Below are 25,006 nucleotides of genomic sequence, written 5' to 3'. Positions count from 1 at the left end.
AGGTGCCATGTTCGAACCTCATGCAAGATGTTGCCCCCTCAGAAAGAACTCAGCACAGTCAGCGCTAGATTCGGTCACTCGACCGAGCAGTTCAGGATTTCTTGTCCCCAAAACCTGGCCCCTCGAGGTCGTGACGGTTGTCCAAAATTGTTCCAAACACGGGAATAAATATGCGCTGTGACCACCACGCGGCCCTTGGGTATCAAGATAGAGAAAGAGAACAGGAGATCGAAGGCCAATTGACAAACCCCGGCTGATGCAGAAGGATGGCGAGGACTCGAAGAGAAGAGAAGAGGGGCATCTCAGCACTTCCCCGCTCCCCAGATGCCTCCAACGTTGGAGACGAGCACTTGTCCCGATGTATCATTAGTCAAAGGCCAATCACACTTGCGTCCGCAGCTAGGGAGAGCGTGAAAACCTTGCCAGAGCTGCCGACAGGGCAGGCAGCGCATCAGCAGAGACGAGACGAGAAAAAAGGACGAGAAGAATCTGCATGAGGCAATCGAAAAGCATCTCGGGGCGCCTTTCGCTGACACTGGCCTGGTCAATTTCGTGCATGTAAGGCAAGTATGGAGGTTGAAGATCGAGGGATGTTGAGGTTGAGTTTGAAGGCGTGAAGTGTGGCTTGCAGATCAAGCCTGTTTGTGGCGGTGGCGGAGGAACAATTCTACGTGCAGACTAGCTTCATATGGGAGGAGGAGAGCTAAAAGCTACACTAGTCTCAATCCAGCGACTCTTCCAACGTCCACTCTAATCTGGGGAACAGTTCCTCTCCCCTTCTTCTCCACCCCCTCCTCCCCGACCCATACAACGGCATATAGCACCTCTATAGTTCATTGAACACGCAAATTTCACCGAGTCGAACTCACTCTAAGAATTCTCAACGTCGTGCCATGGGAGGCGCAGCCCTGAAACGCCCACCCGCAAGCCCGAGTCAATTCCCCGCTCTTTGACGGCGTCTGACAAGACCTTGGTACCTTCGTACACTCAGCGGCTCCCGTCGCTTTATGAACCTCGCGGATGGTACCCCTCATTCCTATCTCGTTATGCAAGTGCGGAGCTGCTCTGGCTGCTCTATGGCTAGATAAGGCTCATCCGGTCTTTTCCAAGGCAACAGTTCTCCTTGTCGTACGAGACATGCAGGCTTGGAAATTCCCAATTTTCTGCTGTCTCCACAACAGTTTTCGCTGTCTAGTCAATTTATCTGCAATCTCTTTTGTGCATCATATTGGATTACAGCGAGAGATGCAAGAAAAGGCCAACCATGACGGGCAGTATTCCGCGGCTGGGCTCATTCAGATGCAATGATTAGCTCGAACCATGCATACCGCCGAGCCCACTGCTGTTAGACCGATACGTGCGTTATCCAAGTAGTCCAGCACGCCACCATACTTGTCCAGAACCTCTCGTATGCAAGTGATGGACGTGGGTAAGATATTGACAGGTCTAGCAACCTTCTAGCTCTTCCTTCGGAACACCTGCTTTTGGCCCTCGCCCATGGAGAGCGGCTTAGCAGTTTTCTGACCTTGGGATCATCACATGTGCTCACATGCAAGGGTCCAGATGATAGTGCGGGGTCATGGAGTCCCAGCTCTCGGAATTGTCCAAGTTTTTCCGTCATACCATACCTTCATATATTCTTAGAGAAACATCAGAAGAAAACAACGATACACACACGATCACTTCATGGCAATGGGCGATTCACCAGTTCTCGTTGCTCCACATGAAGCATACATTGGTTCTATAGACCAAGGTACCACCAGTACCAGGTTTTTGATCTTCAATCGCGATGGGGAACCCGTTGCTTCACATCAAGTCGAGTTCAAGCAATATTATCCTCACCCAGGGTAAGTTCCCAGCGTGTTCTGCAACCAATTGTTCTTACAAGCACTAGATGGCATGAACACGACCCACTCGAAATCATTACATCCATCGAGACATGTATTGAAGGCGCCGTGAAATCATTCGAAGACAATGGCCATGCAGCGAGAGCAATCAAAGCTGTTGGCATCACAAATCAACGAGAAACAACTGTAGTATGGGACCACGAAACTGGAGAGCCACTCTATAATGCCATTGTCTGGACGGATACCCGAACACAAGCTCTCGTGAGAAAACTCAAAGCTCGTCTCGGGTCCGACAAGCTTCAAGAACTATGCGGTCTCCCACTCTCAACATACCCATCAGTTGGCAAACTATTATGGCTGATCGAGAACGAACCAAAGGTTGCGGATGCATACTCCAGAGGCACTCTCGCATTTGGTACTATCGATGCTTGGGTCGTCTACCGTCTCAACGGCGGTCCCAAAAAGAACATCTTCGTCACAGATCCCACGAACGCTTCTCGAAGTATGTTCATGAACATCCACACTCTGAAATACGATGAGCAACTCCTCGACTTCTTCCGCTTTGACATGAATAAGCTCCATCTGCCCAAGATTGTTCGATCCTCGGATGCAGAAGCATATGGCACACTCACCACAGGTGTCCTCTCGGGCGTGCCGATCACTGGCTGTCTCGGAGATCAATCTGCTGCCTTGGTCGGCCAGAAAGGGTTCTCTCCTGGAAGAGCGAAGAATACTTACGGCACCGGCTGTTTTTTACTTTACCACGTCGGTGACAAGCCTGTGATTTCCACACATGGACTTTTGAGCACAGTTGCATATGACTTCGATGGGACTCCACAGTATGCCCTAGAAGGAAGTATTGCTGTCGCAGGATCGAGTGTCAAGTTCCTTCAGAATAACTTCGAGTTCATCAAATCGTCTAGTCAAATTAGTGTCTTGGCTGAGACCGTGGAGGACAACGGCGGCGTCACTTTCGTGACCGCTTTCAGTGGTCTTTTTGCACCTTACTGGATCGATGATGCACGAGGCACAATCTGTGAGCTTCTCCATCTCAGAAACCTCTTTGAAAAGTTGCTAACAACCTCCGAGTTGGCATCACTGCATACACTCAAAAGGGACACGTGGCTAGGGCGACTCTTGAAGCCACCTGCTTTCAAACAAAAGCAATTCTCGACGCCATGGAGAAGGACAGTGGCCATGCTCTAGCTGAACTAGCTGTTGATGGTGGAATGACTAATTCCGATCTTTGCATGCAGGTAAACATCCCACTTCTCTCGCCTACTCTCAGGCCCTGACAACCATCACAGACGCAAGCAGACCTAATTGGTATTCCAGTCGAACGCCCCCGCATGCTTGAGACTACTGCCCTTGGAGCAGCTATCGCAGCTGGTTTCGCGATTGGTGTCTGGCAGAATTTTGAGGAGTTGAAGAATGTCAATACAGCTGGTGTCACGATTTTTAAGCCGAAGATCTCAGCACAGGAGAAGGATAAGAAGTTTGCAAGATGGGAGAAAGCTGTTGAGATGTGTAGGGGCTGGGCTGACTAGGTCATTTGACAGGAGAGATATACCATTTGATGTTTGCAAATTTTCATTCATTACGCCTCCGAATCAGTTGAAACTCGCCAGATCATAGTATCATCAGGTCTAATACGTGTTTTACTGCAATATAGCACCGTATCATGGTTCAGCAGTGCCCCCAGTTGCCGGCTCAGTTACCGAGGCAGAATTTCTTGCCCTTGCCATAGCATGTACTTTCGTACGAACATGATGACATATTTTGACAAATGCCTTCCATTTTGGAATCGGCCCACTGCTCTTCAGTTCCCAGCGGTAATCGTCATTTCCATTCTCCTCGCTCAGTTCCAGCTTCACTTACGCCCAAAGCTTAGCACAAGCCAGAAAATGTTTAGAGTGTTTCAGCAACCATTCTTAGATAACCCATGAGACAGGTACCTCATCGGCGACTCTGTTCTTCTCAAGTGGCTCGCTACGTCCGCCATTTGGAGACACCGGCTTCCGTCCATCCTTCGAAATCTCGGCCCGAGCGCGTGCTAAAGCTCTGAAGGTGGAAGAAATGGCTGCTGCAAGTGCCCAAGCTAGAAATCCAGAGACGAGTATGCCCAAGAAAAAGTAACCTATGTCCATACTCGAGTTGTTGAGCTGCTTGACGTTCATGCTGAAAAAGGCACATGAAAGGTTGACTGGAATGAAGATGAATGCGACTATAGTCAATCTGATTTTGTTTGTCAGAAATTCTTGCATCTTGGTTGAGGGAATAGTACCTTTTAAGAGTCTCGTTCTGTCGCAGGCCTCTTCGTGCCTCTTCGATAGCGTCGATACTATGCGTAGACTGGAGATGGTCTTTGAGCTCTGTGTTGATTTTATCAGAAGTTTCGAGGAGAGCTGTAAGGTTATCTGTCAGTGTTCGCCATTTAGCATCCGATGCCCCATGATTGATGCGACTCTTGTCAGAGAACATTCCTAAACTCCTCCGTGTGGCTGCCAAAGCTAGATGCTCAGTTCTGAGTCTTTGACGTCTTTCCAATAGTTTTTCGGCCGTCAGCTCGTTGGCTCTGGGATCCCATTCTGCTCGAAAGCAAATCATCCCAAATTCAAGTAAAGCATCCAATATCGTGTTATAAAGCAAATGCAGAGGTTGTTCTTGAATCGCAAGAACGTCTTCAATTGATATTTTCCCGGTTGTAGCACTCTGAAAAGGTCCGTTTGTCAGGTCCGGAATATCTTCGGTCTCCTCATAATAGTGAAAGCCGAAGATGACGACTAAACACTTGTAAGCTTTGTATTCTTGGACGACGCAAAGACTACAAACCAATTTTGTGGCCATCTGCCTTAGTTCTGCACATCGTAAAGTGGCAGGCAGAGTTGCACATAATTTGTAGACATGACCCGTCTTTGGGTAGAGGAACAGGTACAAGCCTTGGAATCGTCTTATTTTGGTGTAGTTCGCACAATGCAAAATGTTTCTCCAAGAAGCTAGGATCAAGTTCGAACCTCGAGCTGATCGCATTGAGATAGTTTCCATTGATTTCGAGGCGAGGAGCGGTTCGTTGTTGGCGTAGTATGGAATTATGACGAAAAATCAAGAAGCGTGATTTTAATCCTTCCGGATGTTCTTCTAGGAGCCGAGTAAACTGCTGATCTACGGGGCCTACTAACTCTGGTCTGAAAACCTGGCATGCGAATTTTCCGTCCACAATATCCAAGACCTGGAACTCGTTCACGAATACCGGTTCATCGTTGGAGGTGGGTTGAGGTCCTGAGCGCTGCAGTTGGAGTAACTCGGCAAGATATCCGTGTTTATTTGGAACCAGACCACTGACATAGTCCTGATATGGAGATACTGGTGTGTTGTCTATGATAGGCATTGCACAAATTTCTCTGCTTTCCTGCTTCAGTTTCGCACTGTTGAAGAAATATTGGAGCTCTTAACTCTGTTTTCTCCGTGTCATCACTACTGCCAGCCGTTCCTGCTGTGCATCTTGAGTTCCGGCAACCTACTGTAAGTTCGGAGAAAGCTGTGCAACGTTTGGAAATAACGTACCATATTTCTTGTGATATTAGAGAAGATAGGTAGGACACAACTAAAATATGCAGCAAACAAACTTTGAACCGCAAATGGACAACCCCGCATCTCAGTTGGGGATCACAACACTGAGGTAGAGATTGTTGTCTGCGAGGTCCACTGGATGGTGAAAGTTTCAATGAATACAGTTCTCAATTAGCTGAACATCTGACTAGCCCTTACAACTGTTCAATCGTAGACAATCACAAGTTACTCACGGATGATCACGTGCTCTTGGCTGAATTCCCTTGGAGCTGCTGTCAAGTCCTAAATACACTCGGACACAGCTTTGACCAAAGCGACGCAAATATCTCGACCTCTCTGTATCTCGGCCTCGCCTTGGAGATCGGGAATATGCAGAAACAGAACCCTCCTCTGCCCTTGTGATCAATCTCGCCTCCAATAATACTCCAAGCTCGCGTAATACACAAACCCACAAACATAACACCCAACATCATCCGATGTCCTCAAGTCGAACTCCTTCCCTTTCGCCTTTCCCTTACCGCTCCCAGCCACAGCATTCGCCTTCCACTTCGCCAGCACATCCTCAATATTGAACGTTGTGTCCAACCTTGCAGGACTCATGCCCCACCTCGCTTTCGTTTCGGCTCTCGTGACAACCTTCCTTGCTTCATCGGGGACTTGGTGATACCCATCTCTGTCTGCCCCTTTCTCGATCGCGAAATAGTTCCTGTCGAACGCGAGTCCCACGTGGATCACGACATCGGGGTTGTGCTTCTCTAGGAGCTTCGGGACTTCGAGAAGAGACTGATATACAGCTTTTAGAGGTTCGGAGTCCTTGATGATACGAACACCATTGATCATGTCAGGGAGACGAGAGACGATTTCCCAGGATGGATTGTTTTTGATGTCCTGGAATGCCTGTGAAGCGATCAGCAATGTCTTGCGTATTGTGAAGGCAGCTGACACCAAATCCTGTGACAAGGACTTTTGGTCCCGAAGAGGATTCCATGATTGTGGACTATATCTCGAGAAGTATTTACTGTTATTGTGAAACGAGAATTCCTCTCATGACAGTTTGACCTCGGCGCAGCCTTGAATCACGCCGAGATGATATAAGCGAGGAATTCCCCTTACCCCTGACTGGTGGGTGGGGCTCGCTTCTAGTCCCCAAAGAATCATCAGCTACGAAAGTGACACTTCGCAGTCGAGGTGTTTCTATTTTTGTTGCTGTTAGAAGGGTATAAATCCAGCCACATTCGTACGTGAAATCCAAGCCACACGCCCCGCAGTTGGAGATTCTTCCATCATCAGGACCATTTTATAAACAAGACATGTGCACTTGACCCTCGGAAAAGGCTAATATTCGCATCTACCAAAGCTCAAAAACTCTCCACTATGCCGCCCATCACCAAAATATGGTTCGCAAAAATCAAACCCTCCACCAAAACAGACTCCCCAGAATTCCACGATATCTGGACCACCGTCCTCCAATTCTGCAACCAACAATCCGGCAAAGAAGCAGCAGGTCACACGCTATGGCAAGATATCAACGATTCCAAGAACCTGATCTTCATCAGCGGTTACCCGAGCCAAGAAAGCACCGATGCGGCGGATTCGCTCTACGTGAAGACACATGCTCCTAAACTGATGGAATTCGTGGAGAATGATGGGATTGTTCAGCTTAGTCGAGACGTTACGGAGCTACCTATAAAAGACGCGTTTGTGTCGCTTGGGTTGTATGGTCAAGGTCAAGGCGGCGGTGCAGCAGGTTTTGAGAAGAGTTCCAAAGGAATACAGAGTCTCTTGCAGGGAATGGAAGGAAATACCGGGACATTGAGTGGGAAGGATGAATGGCCTGCTATATTAAGGAGAAGGAAAGGGCTTGCTCCCGACACAAATGCTGAAGATACGGTGGTCGTGGTCAGTGGGTGGAAGAGTGATCAATATTACCAGTCGGCGGTCAAGCGTCTCAATCAACAGTCACTTCCGCCACGCAAGTTATCAATCTATAAGAAGATCATGGAGTAAGAGAAAATTCGTAATCATATATTTCAAAGAACTCAAATTTTCTCAATACATTGAGGCTATTCCTCAATCGCAAACGCAACGATGTGTCACTGTAGTCACATTAATTACACATCACTTAAGTACCTTCACTTGCTCTCAACCTTTCCCAGCCCACCAAGCCCCTCTAAAGCAACACAAGCATCAGACCACGCCTTATCTTCAGCATAAAGCTGACTACGAAGATACGCCCACGTGAGTCTCTGCACCACCGCCGCACGCTCAACACTCTCATCCGTCGTCTCCCCAGCATCATACCCCGAAATCCCACCAAGCCCATGCTCGCCGCCAACAAGCGTGAGCAACGACTTCGGGCCCGGGCTGAGCGTATACGGGTCCGCATGCCAATCTGCACCTCGGACCGTCAAGTGAGGAGAAATATCCGCATCGCCGACCACGACAAGTGTCGGTGTTGTCATTTTCGCAAAACTGGGGTCTCGAAACAAAGCGAAAGCCGGATTTCCTCTTGCGAACTCACTTAGATCTGCCCCTCCATTCCCGTCTCCGGGTGCCGCGAGCAGGATACCTGCTTTGATGCGCGGTTCGATCAAGTCGACAATCTCTCCGTTCTCGGGATCTTTGAGTCGGGCGCCTAACAGCATACCGGCGGTGTGTCCGCCTAAGGAGTGACCAGCGACTGCAATTCGAGTCTGATCTAGACGGCCTTTGAGGTTGGGAGTAGAAGCTTCGATTTGTTCGAGCTGGTCGATGATAAGTTTCATGTCCTCGACTCGTGAACGCCAGAATAAGGGAGCGCCAGGAGTAGCTGGGTCGAGACTCAGTGACTTGGAGCTCAGATGCGTAGGTTGAATGACGACGAAGCCATGAGCTGCCCAGAAACTGGCTAGTGGACCGTAGCCGTTTGATGAAGAGAGGTTATTTGATTGTCCGTGGCCGTGGGAGAGGAGTATGATAGGGAGATTGTTTCCCGTGATGGGAAAAGAAATTCGGAGTTGTAAATCAAGAAGACAACCTGGTGCAGGTAGTGTTATCGGGCTAACTGAGACGACGGGAGCTGAAGAATTGATGGGTATGTTCTTTGCCTCTCCGATCAACGCATGGTCTTGGGGAGTTCGCGAAGCTGCTTCGGTGGATTTGGTGACCATAGTGATGTATGTACTGTAGATGATAGTTGTCTTGAAGTTCTGTAGGAGTGTTGCTTGTCTGAAGAATGGTATTCTGTAGGAGACATTCGTGGATTTATATACCTAGTTGAGAGGTTCTCTTTGGTCCTGATGCTCGATGTTCCCCGCAATAGCTAAGATCATATCAATTCGTGATTGGGTGGTTCACGTAGATCTAGTCTCTGCTAGGCAAAAGTGGCGATCGATTAGCTTCGGACTTCTATGCCTAGCCGGTTTTAGCGCAGAGCTTAAAACCGCCTTGTCGGAGTCCGATGCAAGTCGTGGAATTTCCTCATATAAGGTCTGGAGTTAAGAGCATGCTTTCCTGACGATGAAATACGCCCACGTAGGCCATGAAGAGAGTGATATTTTGCATACCTAAGGGCGGGCAGACTGTTGCCTGTGATGACACTTGAATGCACGTGACCAGATTGAAAGAGTCCAAAGGGTGCAAGAAGAAAGTTGATCTGTATATGGTGGGGGATAGGAGACAAATTGGAAGCACTTCTTGAAGTTGTCACTGTTATACAAGATAAGTCAACTCCTCATTGTTGAAATGCAATCGATTTTATTGTTTTTACTACCAACCCCATCTAAATGCAAAGGTAAAACATGCCCCTCTTATTACTCAAAACACCACGCTATGCACCAAGCCTCCCAATGCCAAAAGGAAAATTATTTTAAACATCAGACTTCTGCGCAATCAACCCAGGCTGGTATGGTTGCTCAACCGTACTATAAGCACTCTGTCCAAACGGAACGGTATCATAGGCGCCCGCGGGGAAAGTATTATCACTCGTCACAGTTGATCCCTCAACACACTTCGCACCTCCCCAAGCGACATTAGAAACTCTCTGCCAAAGCCCCGCAATCTCGTACTGATCCTTGGCTGTGTAGAAGAGCTTGCAGTTAGCGGCTTCGTAGACGAACTGCAGCGGGGTCTGGGTCGCATCTCCATCGTGCATGTTGTTTCTGAGGTTGAAGCGGGCGCCGGCTGCCAATTTCTGTGTGTCTCCGAGTGGGAATGGGTCTTCGATGTCGATGATGAATTCCGCTGGTGGGAGGGGAGGAGCTGCGATTCCTTTACTCTTGAGGATGTCGAGCGCATCTGGGAGGAATGAGGCCACTTGAGCGATGTTACCGTAGGTGTAGACTTGTGCGCCTTTGGAACCGGCTACACCTTGCATGGGGCCGAGTTGGGGACGACCGCCAAGAGCGATGCTGCGAACTCCACCTTGGCTCTTCATGAGCTCGGAGAAGACAGCACAGGTTGAGCCGCAGGAACCATCGTAAAGGATAACCATGTCTTCGCTGCTAAAGAGTTGTGGAGGAGGGTTGGCATTGCTCAGGTAGCCGGTGACATTGATACCACCGGTGCCAGACTCGGTGACGATATCGGAGAAGTTATAGCGGAGTTCTTGGGTGAAGTTGTCACCGTAGATCGTGACTGGAGGGTCTTCTGCACTCCAGCTGTTGAATGCGTGGTCGTTGACGTCGAGAGACGATTGGGATTGGTATACTGTGTTTACGGTAGTGTTGTATACCCCAGCTGCGCTGAAGATGGTACCGAAATAGTTGGCTTCGGGAGTGGCACGGATTCTGCTGGCTCCGAAAGGATCGAGAGTAGGGAAGAGTTGCTTGAAAGCATCAAAACCGTTGAAGATATCCCCACCGCCATTGTTTTGAAGGTCGACGATAAGCTTAGTCATTCCAGCCTTGCGAGCTGCTGCGAGGAAGATCTTGATAGTCTGTTGTTGAAAGAAAGCAGCATTCTCGTCAGTCTCAAACTCGTCAACGAAGCCTTGCATGGCAAGAACAGCGATCGTGCTGTTTGGGAGGAAATAGCCGGAGGTGTAGCCATCCGGGTGGATGACAATTGGAGATGGGTAGCCAGCAAGGGATGACACGGTGGGTGAGCTGGAAGCAGCTGCGGCGGTTGTTGATGCTGCGGCGGTCGTTGAAGGTGCAGCTGTAATGCTACTGGCCGCTGCTGACGATGTAGCGTGTTCCGTAGGAGGTAAGTCAACGGCATCGAAGAGATCTTGTCCAGTCGCGATATCGGTAAAATCAATGCTAGTCGTGGCAATATTGTCGAATACTCGAGTAGTACCGTTTGCGAATTTGTAGGTGTAAGAATCGTCCGAGAAACCATATGCGTGACCACCGATCACAAAGGCGCTTCCAGAGCCGCGTGATGCAAAGGGATTATAATCGAAGGCAAGAGAGCTAAAGGCTTGATTGTAGATCGCATCGGGATCTTGGTAGTCGCTTGTAGTTTGGGTGATGTATTGAAGATAGTCCGCAATGTCAACACCGTTGATAGAAACGAGAGGAGAGGGAGTCCAGTTCAAACCGCCAACGAGGTACTCCCAGTCCAGATCAACTAAATGATGTTAACACATGCTTCTCGCGTAGTCACAGTATCACTTACACTTGAAGTAGACATCTGGCACACTTAGACCATCCTTGGAGACCGAGACAAGCGAGCCTTCAATAGTCTGAAACTCGAAAACGCTAATCAATGGCATGGGCAAGTTGAAATGGAAATCATGCGGGAAGATGTTGACCAAGGCATAGAGATCCACCTCGAAATCCCATTGGGATTGGTAGGTTCCATTCTCAACATTGTTCTGTATCTCAGCAAGACCACCCAAAACATCAACACCCGGAAGAGTCCATCCGATTGGAGGGTTCTCCAAGTATGCGAGAGTGCTCTGGAATTGAATGTATGGTTCGATAAAGTCGATGAAGTCACTCGATCGCTTGACGTCGAGTGGAACAGACTGAAGGCATGCGAGTGCATCTGAAGGTAGGATCGGGGTAGTGCTATCACCTGCAGATGATCAGCGAATGTACTCAAAGGCTCGTCAAAATACGTACCATCTGATCCAAGTGTCTCGCTGACAGCTGCGCAAGCCGAGCTCGATCCACTGCTTGCTGTGCTTGTAGCCTTGACAGCTTGAACTGTTGTTGAAGACGGCGAAGTAGATGTCGTCCTCCTCACTACTGCTGCCTCTGTGCAGGCAGCGAGGACTCCCACCGCCGCAACGAGAGTGGAAATTCCACGCATGATGGAAATCTGAAGGAGTGCTCCTTGGTATACCAACGAACGCAAGGAAATACAATAGGAAAAGATAATGAAATGTTAAAGGAGATGAGGAAGATGGTGCTGATGATGAGATGTCCAACTTCATGGCGTCCTACCTCGGAATATATATCTGTTCTTGACATCGTAGACTACTTTGCCATGATCATCTAATTCCTCACCGAGGCTTGTCTTTCATCCAAACAGGAGACAAGATGGAATTCCTTCAGGCTGTGTTGTCATCGGGTAGTTCATCTGACATGGTCTATGCAGACAGGATGTAAGTGTTAAGGCTGACAGCAGTATGTAAGAAAGAAGGCTAATCGAGCTACGCTAAAATCCCGATTGGTGGGAAACAAGGCGAGACACTCAATGTTATTGGCTGACAAGACCAGGAAATGGCTGAGTGCGGCGAAGTTTCCTGGAAATTCGATGAGGCGATCATCCTGCTCAGCCGCAAACGAGAGCCTGCCGTGCCAAGACCAAGCTTCTTCTCGATTTCTAGAATAGGGGAAATCTTATTCTGTCTAGCACCTGGTGACTTTGAAGTATGGGGATCATTATAATTTGACAGCTTGTCAGATTCTCGCTGCGGACTGGGTATGCGGGTATCATTGCGCGGAGAGAAGTCAATGAGGGCCCAAGTTGATAAGGTTACCCGACTGCGCGCTGAGCAGAAGGTCGGCCGAACAGCGACCAAAACAAAGTTCTTGATAGAAGCCTCATTACAAGGCGGCCGGCCAAATGATCTCTCATCAGAGACATCGAGGCGAAAATAAGCTCGGCGGTCGTTGGGTATGTTTAAGCTTGCCAATGCATGCCACGACCTGCATTGCTTGTTTTAGGGTAACCTAAAGCCAACTGTGTGTGGCCCCCAAAAGACCAGAGACATTTCTCAGCGACCGAGGAGAAGCTTCTTCAGCAGAAGGAGCAGCTTACCATCCACCGTGTTGTCTACCAATGAGCCAAAAACCCTGTCGACCCGTGAGAGAATGGGACTTCCTCATTGCGCATGTCTGGTTCATTCCAAGACATGGTGATGCGGGGAAGTCGAGGAGTGTTGATGCTGTCAGAAACCCTAACCTTACGGGGCGTCAAATGGGGCTTCGACCCGCGGCCACCACCCAAGAATATCGTCTATCCCACCCGGAACCATGGCCACAGACGCCGTCTAATCCCCATTTCCAGGCTTCAACACGGCGGTGGTAATCTGATAGGCGCTGGCGGGTTGTTATGATGATATTTTTGTCATCCGCAGCTGCGCCACGCTCGAACCGTGCCGGTAAGGTTAACCTTACTGGAGCCTTGCGCTGGCCCCCCGGCAATTTTAGTGGGTAGATCGCCTGCGCCTCGGCCTGCTGGTCAAGGCTACCACAGCCTTATGTACGAGATGGGGTGTGTTATAGGCCGACAGAGGAGGGAGCTATGGCCTCTGCAAAACCTTGTTTGCTATGAAGGATCCATCGATGATGGAATATCATGGGCTAGAATATTTTCCATGTTCAAGTTTCGAGAAGGATCATTCTAGTGGAGCGTCGGTGGGGTCTAAAGTCGAAGAAGGAAATGAGTTCGCCTTCCTTGCGGTGTTGAGAACGAGTTACGGAGCTTGTGATCCATTCCATACTTCTCAGACTGTATGTTTGTAAGATATGAAGTCTATCTCCACCAGGCTGGCCAACCAGTCAGTCAGTCAGTTATCAGTCGAGCTAATTCTTCAACTGATAGACTGATCAAAATAAAGGCATCCAACTGATCGACTGTCAGTCACTTATAAGTGCTGATAAGTTAAAAAAAATGTGACTTTTGATCACGTTACACTACCAAAAAGTGGCTTTACTAGGTTATTATTAGAGTATATATTATTAAAAAATGTAAAAGTATAAATTGCACAGCACAATAAAAGAGTACACACCAAGAGAGTACATGCTGAAAGAATGCATATTGAGAGGATGCGGGTGCAGTTGCATGCTTTAAGACGGCTCATAAGTCCTAGAAGAGGGCTGAGAAACCATAAAATCAATACTAAGGACTTGACTAAACTCTAGCTCAATAAAAGGCATGATTCTTAGTGTTTTAGTAGAGTTTTAAATAGATGGAGTAATGGATTAAAGATCAAAATTATCATAATGGAAATCCTAAGTGTTAAATGTTCGTTTCACCGCCTTTTTTTAGCCAATCAAAAAGCTTTTTTTGGCCTATCCGCCCCTGAATCCTCTCCAAAAGGCTTCAAAAATGACTCCAAAATCGAAAAAATCGAATCCCTGAACTGATCAGTTACTGCCAATTGGACTATTGGATCACTGATAGACTGAGACGATTCAAAATGTGTAAACTGATTGACTTTAAATGCTCACTTATCAGTCAGTTGACCAGTCGACTGACTGGTTGGCCAGCCTGATCTCCACTTGTTGACGTCGCTGTATCAAGGAATATCCGAAGCCGAACACGCACATGAGCTTCCGAGATGCAGGATTCTTGATCTGCAATACAGAACTCAAACACAGTATTATCAGCACTAAGTTGCTATTCAGTAGAAGATCCTCTTGAAAATTCGATGGGGTGCTGTAGCCTAGTTGTATGTTTTCGAGGTTAGACAAACTACCAATAACTTCCCCTTCCCCCATACGGAAAGATTCAATTGGCCGTTCTGACATGTAGGAGCTAACAAGAAGCAACAGGAAGACGTCACACGAAAGCAAAGCAAATGCGTCACTCACACTATCTGCCCATCACCTGCGGAAGTTCTTTGCGTCTCTCCCTCTATGAGATCCAAGATACTCAAGCTAACTTCGAACAACGAAGTGCAACCACTTCCCATACTTGAAATACCCTTTCCAATCTATTAGATATCTCAGAATAACTGCTCAACAACAATTTTCTGACTTGCTAACATGTTATTATAGATCAAAATTCTTTTCGGCCCCTCCGCCGCCTTGAAAATACAATCTCTTGCGCTTCCCCCTCATAAAAACACCAATACATAAGAACAATGGACCAACAAAGCGGAGAACAAAGCCCATGAGAACAGCAAAAGGGTTTTGAATCGAAAAACTAAACTGCTGAACAACCTGTTGCCTCGCATTTCAGTCAAGCTCTGGAACTGGGAAGCCTCAGGTATTTATCAACATTCGTTGAGCAACTTGCATTCTAATCTAACACCTGGAAAGACCTTCAATCCAACTGCTACTCTACTCATCTTCTATGCAACTGTACACACCATCCAAATCTCGCCTCTCTAAAGCTTCGCTCTTATCTGACCCTCATGCGCCTCCCGTTTAAGCCTATTCCAATACGCATCCTTCAAAGACAGAATCCTCAATCCCAATGGTCCCCACCCATCATCCCACGCCGGGAGTTCATAGCCCTTCGTTCCCTCTGCCGGTGCTCCAGCAAAATTTCTCAACCAGTTGAAATAATCCGCGAAATCAGGTTTAACCTCGTGAAAGAGGTTCGTTGGTCCTTTGTATGCGAGTCTCTTCGTCTCCCAGTCGTTCTGTTCCTCAACGCTGGGAAGCTTGGCTCGACCTGCAAGGAACCGAGCCACGGCTACGGCTTGGTATTCGTAGACGCGGAAACTGAGCGCTGCTTTGACCTTTTTTGCTTGTGTTAGCAACATGTATTAGGGAGATGAGGGACTTCGAAATTTACCTGTCCTACAACCGTCAATGAGGGATCGCCAATCTTGAACACATGCTGATAAAAGCCCGCAAGTCTATTCTGTGCCGTAACTGGCTCCGGGTTGAGAAACGGATACGATAATCGATACCCTGTTCCAAAGATGATTTTATCAAAATTCTTCACCGTGCTTCCATCCTGAAATTCTACAGTTCCTCCATTATTGGCTGAGATACTTCGAATGGGAGGCTTAGTAACAACGCCAGGTAGTGTGAACGCAGCATCCAGTAATTCGTTCCTACCACGCTGAGAAAGGTACAACGGCCCTTGGACGATAGCAGCGAGATCACCAACTAAATCTGCTGCTGATATACTTCCTCCTACCACAATGACTTTCTAAAGCCAAGTCAGCACAGCTTTGAGGAAGTCGAGATTCCAACTCACCTTCCCAACATAGTCATCTGGTGACCTGAACGACTTCGAGTGCTCGAATTTATGAGGCAGCGCTTTCACAGCCTCATCAATGCCCCATATCGCTGGAATAAAAGGCACATTATAGTGCCCCGTAGCGACAACTACAGCATCGAACTTCTCTTGCCACCAATAATCCTTGTGCTCGCCCCGTAGTGGCTCGTTCGCTTTTCGAAGAGTCAAAACCCACTCCTCTCCGACTTTCTCTACGTTCTCAACTGTGGTGCTCAATGATAATAGATGACGGTACTCTTTGAACCCATCTTCGATGTACCTTTCAATGATCTGGTACGGTCGTGTAGGATTATTTGATCCGTACCGGCGTACGGAATCTGCTGAGTTGTCCTTGGGAAAGGGCGTATGTGTGAAAGCCATGACTTCGGCTCCAACATTGCTGTCTAAGGTATCATAGATGCCAGTTCTTGCTCCGATATCTTCACCTAGTGGCTCAGCGAATGCGGGAAGTTGCTGAGGAGGAGCGTTTATTTTTGGGCGCCTTGAAACCGAAGTAGGAAAGACGTCTGGTTTTGGATCATAGAGCCTGGAGATGTCAGTCTTTCCCATGATACCGAGATGGTAGGACTTGAGAGATTACCATATCCCACCAACACGGTCTCTCCTCTCAAACAATTTGATTGTATCAAACGCATTCTCATCAGACAAAGCTTTCACAGCTGCGAAACCAGAAGGTCCTGCTCCTATCACGGCTACACGCTTGAACGAAGGCATTCTCAAACCAGTTCCAAACACTCGATTTGCTACTTGTCAGACAAGGTTGGAGCTGCCATTTTCATAAGGAAATGTATTGGGACATGTAGAGATAATGCAGATATCACGTTATAATCACCCGGGCCTGCATATGCAAGGTCGACGAATGGCATAGTGCAGCATGGTCAAACGCGAGGATGGATTCCGATGGCGAAATAGGGACGAGAGCGTACTTGTCACGGTAAACCCCACTCTTCATGAGCCTCCACGTCCAATGACTTCAATGGAAGTGTCCGATTTTCACAATGGGATAGAGCAGTTCATGCCCTGAGCTCATCCTTTTGAAGGTCATGTCAGTAGAGTCAGAAGAGGAAATCGGGTGGGTCCGCAGATGATGTGATAAGCTTGGCGAAAGTTGTCATCCTTTCTCTTTCTCGACAAATCATTGCTTGCCACAGATCCGGGAAGAAAAGCCGTACTTGGTAACGCGCCTCATGACTCGATGCCTCTGTGTGCATGTACTTACACAACATATTGCTTCATCGAATAGTATCCTCCACAACGGGTGCTTATCTGCAGTCATGTGTTGAGAAAGCAACCAGATGCTAGACAAGCGCGTCTTCGAGGCTCTCCAATCTGACTTGGGCCTGGGTCGTCCCACCTTACACTCATCTTCCTCTATCTTGTCTGTGTCACGTGCTCAGGTGGTTGCGGCCGACCTGCTCAAGAAATTGGATTATTCATATCAGAACCTAGAATAGGAAATAAAAACCGTTACTGTTCGCCAAGTTTTGAGTCCAATACTGCCCAATTTAACTTTTCAACTCACCTCGCAATTTCCATCAAGCAAGCACCACCCTCTCAAACAGGAGCATTGAATCCTCCATCCCATCGAACTTTCATACTCGTCGGAAACGGGAAATACGAACTCTGCGTGGTGTCCATATTGAGACAGAACCCGCCGGGTAATGGAAGCTTCTTGATCTCACCCTGCTCACCTGGTGCAGCTCTGAGATTATCAAGTCTCCCGACAACCTTCAGCATGGCGATCAACGAGACTTTACTGGCACCTCCGCAGAGGCAGGCGTGCGTCCCAATGCTGTATACCGTGTAGGAGTCAATCGGACGATCAAGTTTGACGACATCAGGATCAGGGTAGGTGTCGGGGTTGTGATTGAGCTCGATGTAGGAGACAAAGACGTTGTCCCCGGTCTTGAAGGAAACGTCCTTGTCGCCGTCTTTAATGATGATGTCCTTATTACATCGGTGAGATACGGCGATAGTGCCAGCGATCCCTAAATTATGTCAGCGTTCGGATTTTCTACCATAGAGGACATGTTCAGACGCACGGAGTGCCTCCATCACATAGTGGAGCAAAACTTTATCTGCTTCTTCGGTGTTAAGCTTGGCGATGCGATTAATCTCTGGGAGATGTTCTTTGCCCTGATGTAGGTAGAAATCGATGATTTGTGCAAAGACCTGACCCTGATTCGAAACCACCGCGAACGAGGTCACGAGGATTTGACCCCATCTGTCACACATCAGTGTTGGTGCAATCAACCTTTGGGATAACTCACGCTGTTGCATGAACGCCAAGCCCAGTGCTTAAGATGTTTCTGATCATGTGAACTCCATAATCTTTGAGTGCATTGTGTTCTTCGAAGAATGGATCAAGGAAACCAGAAAGCAGGCCAGTCTTGCTGATGATGCTGACGTTTTGTTCCACAAGAGCACCAAGTGCCAGGCATAGAGGCAGGGCTGCAGATCGTAGAGCAAAAGTTGTCGCTGGATCGCGATCACCAAAGAAGATAAGTGTGAACATCACCTTGCAAGCAATTTGTTAGTTTGATCAGCTTAGAAAGGGCGTACAGCTTACGACTAGGATCATGTAAAGTTCATGCTCATTGAAAAGTCCTTTTGGATGAGCCTCACTCTTCAGTGGAAGCGAGAAGATGTTCGCAGCGAAGTAGGTATGTGCTATCGGTCATTAGGCAGGCAATTTGAAGACGACGGAGGCATGTTCACCTGAGTTCCCAACGTCACGAACGATGTCAACTTGGTTGGTATTGCCGCCTAACCCATACGACCATTTCTCCAAGAGTTTCAAGGTGATGTCTTCATAGAAAGCCTTGATCTTATCTGCCCACTGCTCTGCATACAGGCACTGCTTAATTTGCTCCCTACGCGCTGAGAAGAACGGACTAGCTCCGCACAACATGTAGTTCGCGCCTAATTTGTCAGTGAAAGTGTATATCAGTAGGTTTCAGCACATATCAGGTTTTCCTGTTAGGAAGACAATTCCTCGCCGCCATGGCTCATTTCCGAATGCCTGAGGGTTGTTCAATATTGCATGAACGCCGTTGAACGACGAGATGTTTATCTGGGCGGGGATCCTAGCCGGCTTGTCCCAACTGAAATCATCCAAGCGCTTCAAGTCGGTCATTATCTGGCGCGTTTGGATGGTATAGTGAATGGATAATGAGCGTAGATGCTGTTGAATGTAAGATGGCTCGGGAAGGCACGGATGATAAGCTTGTAGAACATGCACCCCTGGTTCACAGAGGTATCGTACGCAACTTCGTGATATCCCCAGTTAGTCAAGTTTCCAGGATGATAGTCGTTATTGTAGAATCGATCACCACGGACCAAAGAGACGGCATCGGACAGCATAGCACGACTGGTCGTGTAAGACAAACTAACACCAACACCGGGACTCATTGGCTTCGTGGTTTCCTCGCAAACAAGGCTAGGGTATAATTCCACAAAGTCGGGGTGATCGTAGAGTTGCCTCATCTTCGATGAGACCGCAGGGTCAGAATTGAAAGCTTCAAAGCTAGTATATGGCTTGAGACCGGAGAATGACCTGAACTCGTTTAATGTTGCGCATTTCCAGGTCCGAGCTTGCTCCATTCCAAGAATCTCCACAGCGCGGAGAACTTCGGGAACATTGTTGGCACCGGACGATCCAGCAACCTCCTCGACGCTAGCCATCAGAATGTCCACGAGGTCATCATCGTTGTACTTTCCATCAGTGCCTCGCTTAAGATCCTCGAAATCTCTCAAGAGTGGGTCATCCGGAGTCTCTGCTTCAAGTTTCTTCAGCCCAGCTAGCAGTTCCCGAGCAGTGATTTCCTGGTGGTCTTTGCCAAAGAGCTTCTTAAACAAATCCCGAGACCATTTCTCATCTCGTTGACTGACATATGAATGCCAACGATGGACACTATTCTCAAGTAAGCCAAGTTGCAGCCGACGAAAGGCTACTTACAGGTTGAACTCCAGGCTGCATTGATTGCCAGTCCCACTGGGCGTGACCTTGCTGTTTAATCCCGCACGAGAATTGAGGTTCCTATTCCACTCAATAAGGTACTCTATTTCAGTCTAAGGAAGTTCTTACCATGTCGACTCGACTTTGTTGAGACCCAGGACCGTGCGAAAGTAGTCGATGAGAATGAGATTGATATACATGCCACATGTGACAAGGCGACCAACTTGGAACAACTCTTCGTCGCGATTCGCCCAAAGTGGCTCAGCTTCGTCATCAGACAGGTCACTCGCAGGCTTATTAAAACGGCCATTCTCATTTATTGCAGCCAAATTCTGGACGACGTAGTTGTGGAAACGATTGAACATCTATGATAGTCAGTCTAAGGTCAATGTACTTCATTTGCAACTCACAATCAGAATGCACCCAACACCTGGAGGAAACCCTAGAAGACGCTTTGCCCAAAAACTATCCGGTTTCAATTGACCGTCCTTGTATGTCCTCATATGTATCTGATCGCTCGAAGTATTCCCATACAACGGAGACAGATCCAGGTAAGATGAGGTCGTGTTGTAAGTCATATCATCGTGATAAGGCGTGAGCGATGATTGTCGCCATGTAATAGAGCATGCTCGAGACCTTGTTGGCATCGGGTTTGAACCCACCATCCTTTCTACTCATCAAAGTGTCAAAGACCAGGCCTGGTTCGGGTTTGGGATTGGGTTGTGCAATTTTCGGCTGCACACTGCGACAGTATTCCATTCCAGCCTTGCCAATATCCGGAAACTCGGTGTTATTATGCCTAGACAGGAGTTCGTCAGCTTCAAGGAACACGTTGGAAATGGCAGCTCACGATCCATTTGGTTGGCGGTGGTTGTAGTAATCGCCGAAATACGACAGCGATGGAGCCAGATGGGAACGAGAGTCCCATAGATTTCTGATCAAGGCATTCGTCAAGGAGATTCGGTTGTCTGAGTCGGCTGGTAGTTTTGCAAGAAGCTGAGAATAGTTAGTATGTATATCTCTCAAATCTCTCTTAGTACACTACCTGTATGACACGCTCCAGCAACAAACTTTTATCATCAGTGAGTTCGGATGTACCGAGCTCCTGCTCCAAGAGGCTGTGAACGCTGTCATAGTCTGTCAACCCCAATGCACGTAGATCAGCTGCAGAGCCTCCTGTCTTCGAAGTCACAGCATAAGACCCATCGCCCGTGCCGGTTTTCAAAGGTCTATTGGACAATTGGATAAGTTGCGAAAGACTGTCTAGTGTGGCTAGGATTTCCTCGGAGGGACTGATGCTGTGATCAGGCCCGTCTTTTGGATCGATCGGAGGAGGAGCGGGTGTACTGTCAGCGACAGTGATCTTGCCTTTGCTCGCGAACAGAGATGTCATGTGCTCCATTTTGATGCTGTTTGAGAGTATGAAGTGAGAGTTTAATTGGGGTTATGGTGCTAAAGCACGATATATGAAGGCACGAAAAGGAATCTTTAAGATCAGGAGCCCTCGGAGATCGAGTGGTCACATTCTTAAATTTGACAGAAGTGAAACTACCGCCATTGAAATCAAGACTTTTGATTGGAATGATGATGAAATGGCTGATTCTCGAAGCAAGGGATGCTTCTTGAGGGCTACTGTAGAACACAACGCCTTGCGTCAAGTCCAAGTGCAAAATGAGCTGTAGCCTCAAAGAAATCGACTTCCTCATGGCACATTAACGACTAGCTTCAGAGCAGAAATGAGAAAGCATCAACGTTACAGAGGTCATAAATGTTCAGAGGAGGATCAGTAACGTCAAACAAAATACAAGGCGGAAAATCGCGAAAGCAAGGGAGTCGAATCACAACCAATGTTTGCATGCCAAACTTCGCAGCAGTATTTTCCAATCATCTCACCGATCATTCTCCACAGTTTCACTGATTGGAGAGGATCGGCCCGCCAGATACTGACAGAATTCCAGAGATCGAGATGTCTTTTCTGCACGTCAGCAAAGCACTGGTTTTGTTCCAAATGCAGGACATCTAAGCTGCATGAGATGACTCATGACCTGCGATGATAGAGTATAACGAATGACTTGTCATATTGAAGGAGTGAGGAGGAGGATGGAGCAAAAACGGAGAACCTGGAAACTGCACACCTGGGCAGTTAACATCAGTCACGTGAATCGACTCATTGACCTTTCCTGATTTGGATATCGTGGCTCGCTCAACAATTCGAAGATAGCTGAAACTTTTCACAAGAAGACATCCAGCCTGGCCACAAAACACAAATATGGCTTCTCCAACGAGCCTCAAGATCACTAATCGATGTACGCTGCACCATATCTCTGGACAACTCTGCGCACCCTGACTGACAACTCTCGCAGCTGCGAAAAAGCCCATCAAAAAGCTCCCCACCAGCATTGATGTCACTGACAAGACCACTGTTCAGGATGTCAAGGTCCTATTGGCAAAGCAGGCTGGAGGCATGGACCCCGAACGGCTTGGTCTCTTCGACGCAGAGAAGAAGAAGCTCTTGAAGGACAGGAGAGCCATCGTCAGTCAATTGCAGGATGTGATGGCTGGAAAGGAAATATTGGTGAAGGATCTTGGTAGGACCTGCCTTCGGAAATTCCACGAAAGAGGCTAATTCACATCTGCAGGACCTCAAATAACATGGACGACCGTCTTTATTATCGAATACCTTGGTCCTATCCTCATCCACCTTATCACCCCTCTTCTCTTGCGACCCTATATTTATTCCTCCGCACCTCCTCTCACCACTTCGCAATACCTATCTATGGCAATGGTTATACTACACTTCCTCAAGCGCGAGTACGAGACACTATTCGTGCATAGGTTCTCCTTAGCAACAATGCCAGCTTTCAATATTTTCAAGAACTCGGCACACTACTGGGTTTTGTCTGGATTTAATATCGCATACTGGGTTTATGCTCCGAACTCCTATACCACTCTCGAAGGCTCCATCATAAATTATATCAATGCTGCAGGGCTTGTGCTGTTCGTCTTCGGGGAGCTCAGCAACCTTCATACACACAAAACGTTGTCTAATCTGCGAAGTCCTGGAGGCACTGAACGTGGCATTCCCAAAGGATACGGATTTGGACTTGTCACCTGCCCTAATTACCTGTTTGAGCTCATTGCATGGGCTGGCATCACTCTTGTGACTAAGAGCGCCAGTACTGCTCTCTTTGATGTTGTTGCATGGTGGCAGATGAACCAATGGGCGATCAAGAAAGAGAGAGCTCTGCGGACGGAATTTCCCGACAAGTACAAGAAGAAAAAGTATGTGTTACTTCCCAGTCCTGGGGCGGTGATCAAGTACATTACTGGTTGAGACACCGAAGCACATGCTTTCAGTACAAAATACTAAGCCGAGGGATGGGTGTACCTCCGACGCAATGAGAGACCACGGCATCGGAATCTCAATACATAGAATATAGAACGAACGAAACTTCATGAGCTCAACCTTATCCATGGATAGCTGGCGTTTCCTTGCAGCATACGGCGAGTGCCACTTTTTCGTCTTTGCTGATAGCATCGTTTTATTGCACATTATCATTCATTCTGCAAAAGCTCTCTCTTTCCAGCTGCAAAAAGGCTCTCCCATCAATCCCTGCATCAATGTTGAACCTCGGAGCCGATAAGTCGCATGCAGGATGGGACGAGATCGTGATTCGACGGGAAGAATTGTGCGTTGCAAATCATCATCCCATGTCGAGATAAGCCACTGCTGTCCAAGAGAATCAATTCGACTCTTCCTCGGCAATGCAAAAATGATGGTGAAACGCAAGCACTTGCAGTCAGCTTCCTGTCAACCTCTTAGGCGGTCGCGAAATATATACCTACCTTTCATTTCGCAATCTAGCAATTGCACTTTTGCGCATTTCGAAATGAAAATTACAAGTGTATCTGCACTCGCGAGCCATCACATGCCTCTGATCGACAATTGTCCTCGGCAGACTAGGATGTTCCTGTGCACAAGCTTCCCCGGACAAATCCCCTCATTTTGCAAGAAAGGACGTCGATCCCGTTCCGTTCCTGCAGCATCCTGGGCCACTCAACGACATTTCACTTTGCCATACTCGATTGGTGCCATCTCCGATGCTTGCCTCCGCCAATCACTGCCACATCCTCAACTTTGTCCATTAACAGAAACTTTTCGTCTGGTATGACTGTCTGACAGGGCCAGGAGGTCCCGGACATGATGGCGAATTTGGAGATTGCACAAGGAAATCATCTGGAGCTGCGGGGTAGCTGGGATGACGAAGGGAAATGTGAGGTCAGCGAGAGAGCGGCATCTTCTGGAGGGAATCTAGGTTGAAAGTGGGAGGACAATAAATCTCAACAGCTCCCCGCATCCGCCTATTTTGGGCCTTCCCATCCTTATGCTATCTCCCAGGAACGCTCCAGGGACATTCTACAGCTTTCAAGATGCGCTTTGCACTCCTCCCTCTCGGCGTCAGTTTCCTGATAACTCAGGTCCTCGCTGATGGAGCTTCAATTCTTACGGCTATGACTACAATCACCAATGCCACGCTGGCGCTGAATACAACCCTCAATTCCTTCCCCAGCAATCCAGAGCTTGCAATTGGAGACATTGCCCCTCTGCTCGTCGACTCCGTCAATCTGTTAGATGACATCAACAACGGTGTCACTGTCGCGACTCAATCCGCCAACTTGACGTTACCCGAGACCATTGAGGTCGCACAAGCAACCCTCAACCTATCAACCGCTGTGTCGACCACTCTCAGTAACTTGATGCGAACAAAGGCCAACTTTGACAAGTTAAAAGTCATCACTCCGGTCGTGTTGGTAAACCTGAAGCTGGAAAACGCGGCCTCGGAGCGCTTTGGGGCAGCTGTTGTGGCGAAGGTCCCTCCTGCTTTTCAGGCGCAGGCGTTGAGTTTGTTGGCACCGATTGAAGCGTCGTTCAATACCACAATTGCGTATTACTCTTGAGTACTTGGTCTATGGGTAGAGGCGAAAGGTTGGAGATGATGGAGTTGCATTAATGATTAATGATGACCAATGGTCAAATGTTGTCTCGTTTTAGATTGGATGCTTGTTGGTCATTTCACAATTAGAAACATGTCCAAATTTAATTCGAGGGCAAGCTCAAGCTTCCATTTCTGTAGAATCTACAACTCAATATTCTTGATTGGTTCTTTGTCTCTGCCGTGCTATTGTTCCTTCAGCTTCAGCTGATGATAGCTACCCTGATCAAAGTTGCTCATCCTCCGCCAACATGCTGGCCTGCCTTCAAGCCACAAGTCCTTGT

The 25,006-nt window shown here is 48.0% G+C and overlaps 11 protein-coding genes across 11 annotated transcripts; 5 read left to right on the top strand and 6 right to left on the bottom strand.

Annotated features, from left to right (window-relative positions):
• Positions 1-1,686: 1,686 nt before the first annotated feature.
• LY89DRAFT_699328 (putative glycerol kinase) lies at positions 1,687-3,394 on the top strand (the record flags this gene model as incomplete). Its single annotated transcript, XM_018217048.1, has 4 exons — positions 1,687-1,847; positions 1,895-2,883; positions 2,937-3,103; positions 3,155-3,394. 4 exons carry the CDS (start codon positions 1,687-1,689, stop codon positions 3,392-3,394), a joined length of 1,557 nt encoding a protein of 518 aa, XP_018067931.1.
• Positions 3,395-3,488: 94 nt separating this feature from the next.
• Positions 3,489-5,284, bottom strand: LY89DRAFT_160211 (uncharacterized protein). The gene is made up of 3 exons (XM_018205493.1): positions 4,680-5,284; positions 4,132-4,630; positions 3,489-4,082 (listed from the first exon to the last, which is right to left on the bottom strand). The coding sequence occupies exons 1-3, from the start codon at positions 5,233-5,235 to the stop codon at positions 3,779-3,781; spliced, it is 1,359 nt and encodes a 452-aa protein (XP_018067930.1). The 5' UTR covers positions 5,236-5,284; the 3' UTR covers positions 3,489-3,778.
• A 430-nt stretch (positions 5,285-5,714) lies between these two features.
• Positions 5,715-6,460, bottom strand: LY89DRAFT_622495 (peptidase C15, pyroglutamyl peptidase I-like protein; the record flags this gene model as incomplete). The annotated part of the gene is made up of 3 exons (XM_018210976.1): positions 6,361-6,460; positions 5,842-6,314; positions 5,715-5,805 (listed from the first exon to the last, which is right to left on the bottom strand). Coding segments are annotated over exons 1-3 (609 nt in total), but the record flags the coding sequence as incomplete, so codon positions are not given.
• On the top strand, positions 6,365-7,424 carry LY89DRAFT_785236 (uncharacterized protein; the record flags this gene model as incomplete). The annotated part of the gene is made up of 2 exons (XM_018222868.1): positions 6,365-6,654; positions 6,775-7,424. Exon 2 carries the CDS (start codon positions 6,792-6,794, stop codon positions 7,422-7,424), a length of 633 nt encoding a protein of 210 aa, XP_018067928.1. The 5' UTR covers positions 6,365-6,654; positions 6,775-6,791.
• Positions 7,425-7,465: 41 nt separating this feature from the next.
• Positions 7,466-8,730, bottom strand: LY89DRAFT_687617 (platelet-activating factor acetylhydrolase plasma/intracellular). The gene has a single exon (XM_018215539.1). The coding sequence runs from the start codon at positions 8,564-8,566 to the stop codon at positions 7,550-7,552; it is 1,017 nt and encodes a 338-aa protein (XP_018067927.1). The 5' UTR covers positions 8,567-8,730; the 3' UTR covers positions 7,466-7,549.
• Positions 8,731-9,170: 440 nt separating this feature from the next.
• On the bottom strand, positions 9,171-11,672 carry LY89DRAFT_651810 (uncharacterized protein). The gene is made up of 3 exons (XM_018212182.1): positions 11,465-11,672; positions 11,016-11,417; positions 9,171-10,967 (listed from the first exon to the last, which is right to left on the bottom strand). The coding sequence occupies exons 1-3, from the start codon at positions 11,652-11,654 to the stop codon at positions 9,265-9,267; spliced, it is 2,295 nt and encodes a 764-aa protein (XP_018067926.1). The 5' UTR covers positions 11,655-11,672; the 3' UTR covers positions 9,171-9,264.
• Positions 11,673-14,904: 3,232 nt separating this feature from the next.
• Positions 14,905-16,484, bottom strand: LY89DRAFT_591537 (putative dimethylaniline monooxygenase; the record flags this gene model as incomplete). The annotated part of the gene is made up of 4 exons (XM_018209660.1): positions 14,905-15,261; positions 15,318-15,680; positions 15,729-16,296; positions 16,351-16,484. The coding sequence occupies 4 exons, from the start codon at positions 16,482-16,484 to the stop codon at positions 14,905-14,907; spliced, it is 1,422 nt and encodes a 473-aa protein (XP_018067925.1).
• An 840-nt stretch (positions 16,485-17,324) lies between these two features.
• LY89DRAFT_737544 (heme peroxidase) lies at positions 17,325-21,130 on the bottom strand (the record flags this gene model as incomplete). Its single annotated transcript, XM_018220272.1, has 12 exons — positions 17,325-17,758; positions 17,813-17,994; positions 18,041-18,288; positions 18,340-18,440; positions 18,489-18,692; positions 18,986-19,683; positions 19,729-19,809; positions 19,858-20,093; positions 20,139-20,356; positions 20,391-20,527; positions 20,579-20,724; positions 20,774-21,130. The coding sequence occupies 12 exons, from the start codon at positions 21,128-21,130 to the stop codon at positions 17,325-17,327; spliced, it is 3,042 nt and encodes a 1,013-aa protein (XP_018067924.1).
• Positions 21,131-21,997: 867 nt separating this feature from the next.
• Positions 21,998-23,062, top strand: LY89DRAFT_737543 (steroid alpha reductase-like protein; the record flags this gene model as incomplete). Its single annotated transcript, XM_018220271.1, has 3 exons — positions 21,998-22,034; positions 22,092-22,316; positions 22,368-23,062. The coding sequence occupies 3 exons, from the start codon at positions 21,998-22,000 to the stop codon at positions 23,060-23,062; spliced, it is 957 nt and encodes a 318-aa protein (XP_018067923.1).
• Positions 23,063-23,223: 161 nt separating this feature from the next.
• Positions 23,224-24,030, top strand: LY89DRAFT_160101 (uncharacterized protein). The gene has a single exon (XM_018205491.1). It carries the CDS (start codon positions 23,385-23,387, stop codon positions 23,898-23,900), a length of 516 nt encoding a protein of 171 aa, XP_018067922.1. The 5' UTR covers positions 23,224-23,384; the 3' UTR covers positions 23,901-24,030.
• Positions 24,031-24,947, top strand: LY89DRAFT_160102 (uncharacterized protein). Its single transcript, XM_018205492.1, has one exon. The coding sequence runs from the start codon at positions 24,160-24,162 to the stop codon at positions 24,685-24,687; it is 528 nt and encodes a 175-aa protein (XP_018067921.1). The 5' UTR covers positions 24,031-24,159; the 3' UTR covers positions 24,688-24,947.
• The last annotated feature ends 59 nt before the right edge of the window (positions 24,948-25,006 follow it).

This window comes from Mollisia scopiformis (assembly GCF_001500285.1).
Source record: "Mollisia scopiformis unplaced genomic scaffold LY89scaffold_19, whole genome shotgun sequence".
NCBI lineage: Eukaryota > Fungi > Ascomycota > Leotiomycetes > Helotiales > Mollisiaceae > Mollisia > Mollisia scopiformis.
Note: the sequence above shows the minus strand (reverse complement) of the source record. Positions and strands in the feature narration are given on the sequence as shown.

Coding starts and splice junctions, on each gene's coding strand:
- LY89DRAFT_160211 (XM_018205493.1), bottom strand. CDS start 5,235: ATGCCTATCATAGACAACACACCAGTATCTCCATATCAGGACTATGTC. Junction 4,631..4,679: donor GGCAGATGGCCACAAAATTG/GTTTGTAGTCTT, acceptor ACAAGTGTTTAG/TCGTCATCTTCGGCTTTCAC. Junction 4,083..4,131: donor CAGAACGAGACTCTTAAAAG/GTACTATTCCCT, acceptor AAACAAAATCAG/ATTGACTATAGTCGCATTCA.
- LY89DRAFT_687617 (XM_018215539.1), bottom strand. CDS start 8,566: ATGGTCACCAAATCCACCGAAGCAGCTTCGCGAACTCCCCAAGACCAT.
- LY89DRAFT_651810 (XM_018212182.1), bottom strand. CDS start 11,654: ATGCGTGGAATTTCCACTCTCGTTGCGGCGGTGGGAGTCCTCGCTGCC. Junction 11,418..11,464: donor CGAGACACTTGGATCAGATG/GTACGTATTTTG, acceptor GATCATCTGCAG/GTGATAGCACTACCCCGATC. Junction 10,968..11,015: donor GCCAGATGTCTACTTCAAGT/GTAAGTGATACT, acceptor AACATCATTTAG/TTGATCTGGACTGGGAGTAC.
- LY89DRAFT_160101 (XM_018205491.1), top strand. CDS start 23,385: ATGGGACGAGATCGTGATTCGACGGGAAGAATTGTGCGTTGCAAATCA.
- LY89DRAFT_160102 (XM_018205492.1), top strand. CDS start 24,160: ATGCGCTTTGCACTCCTCCCTCTCGGCGTCAGTTTCCTGATAACTCAG.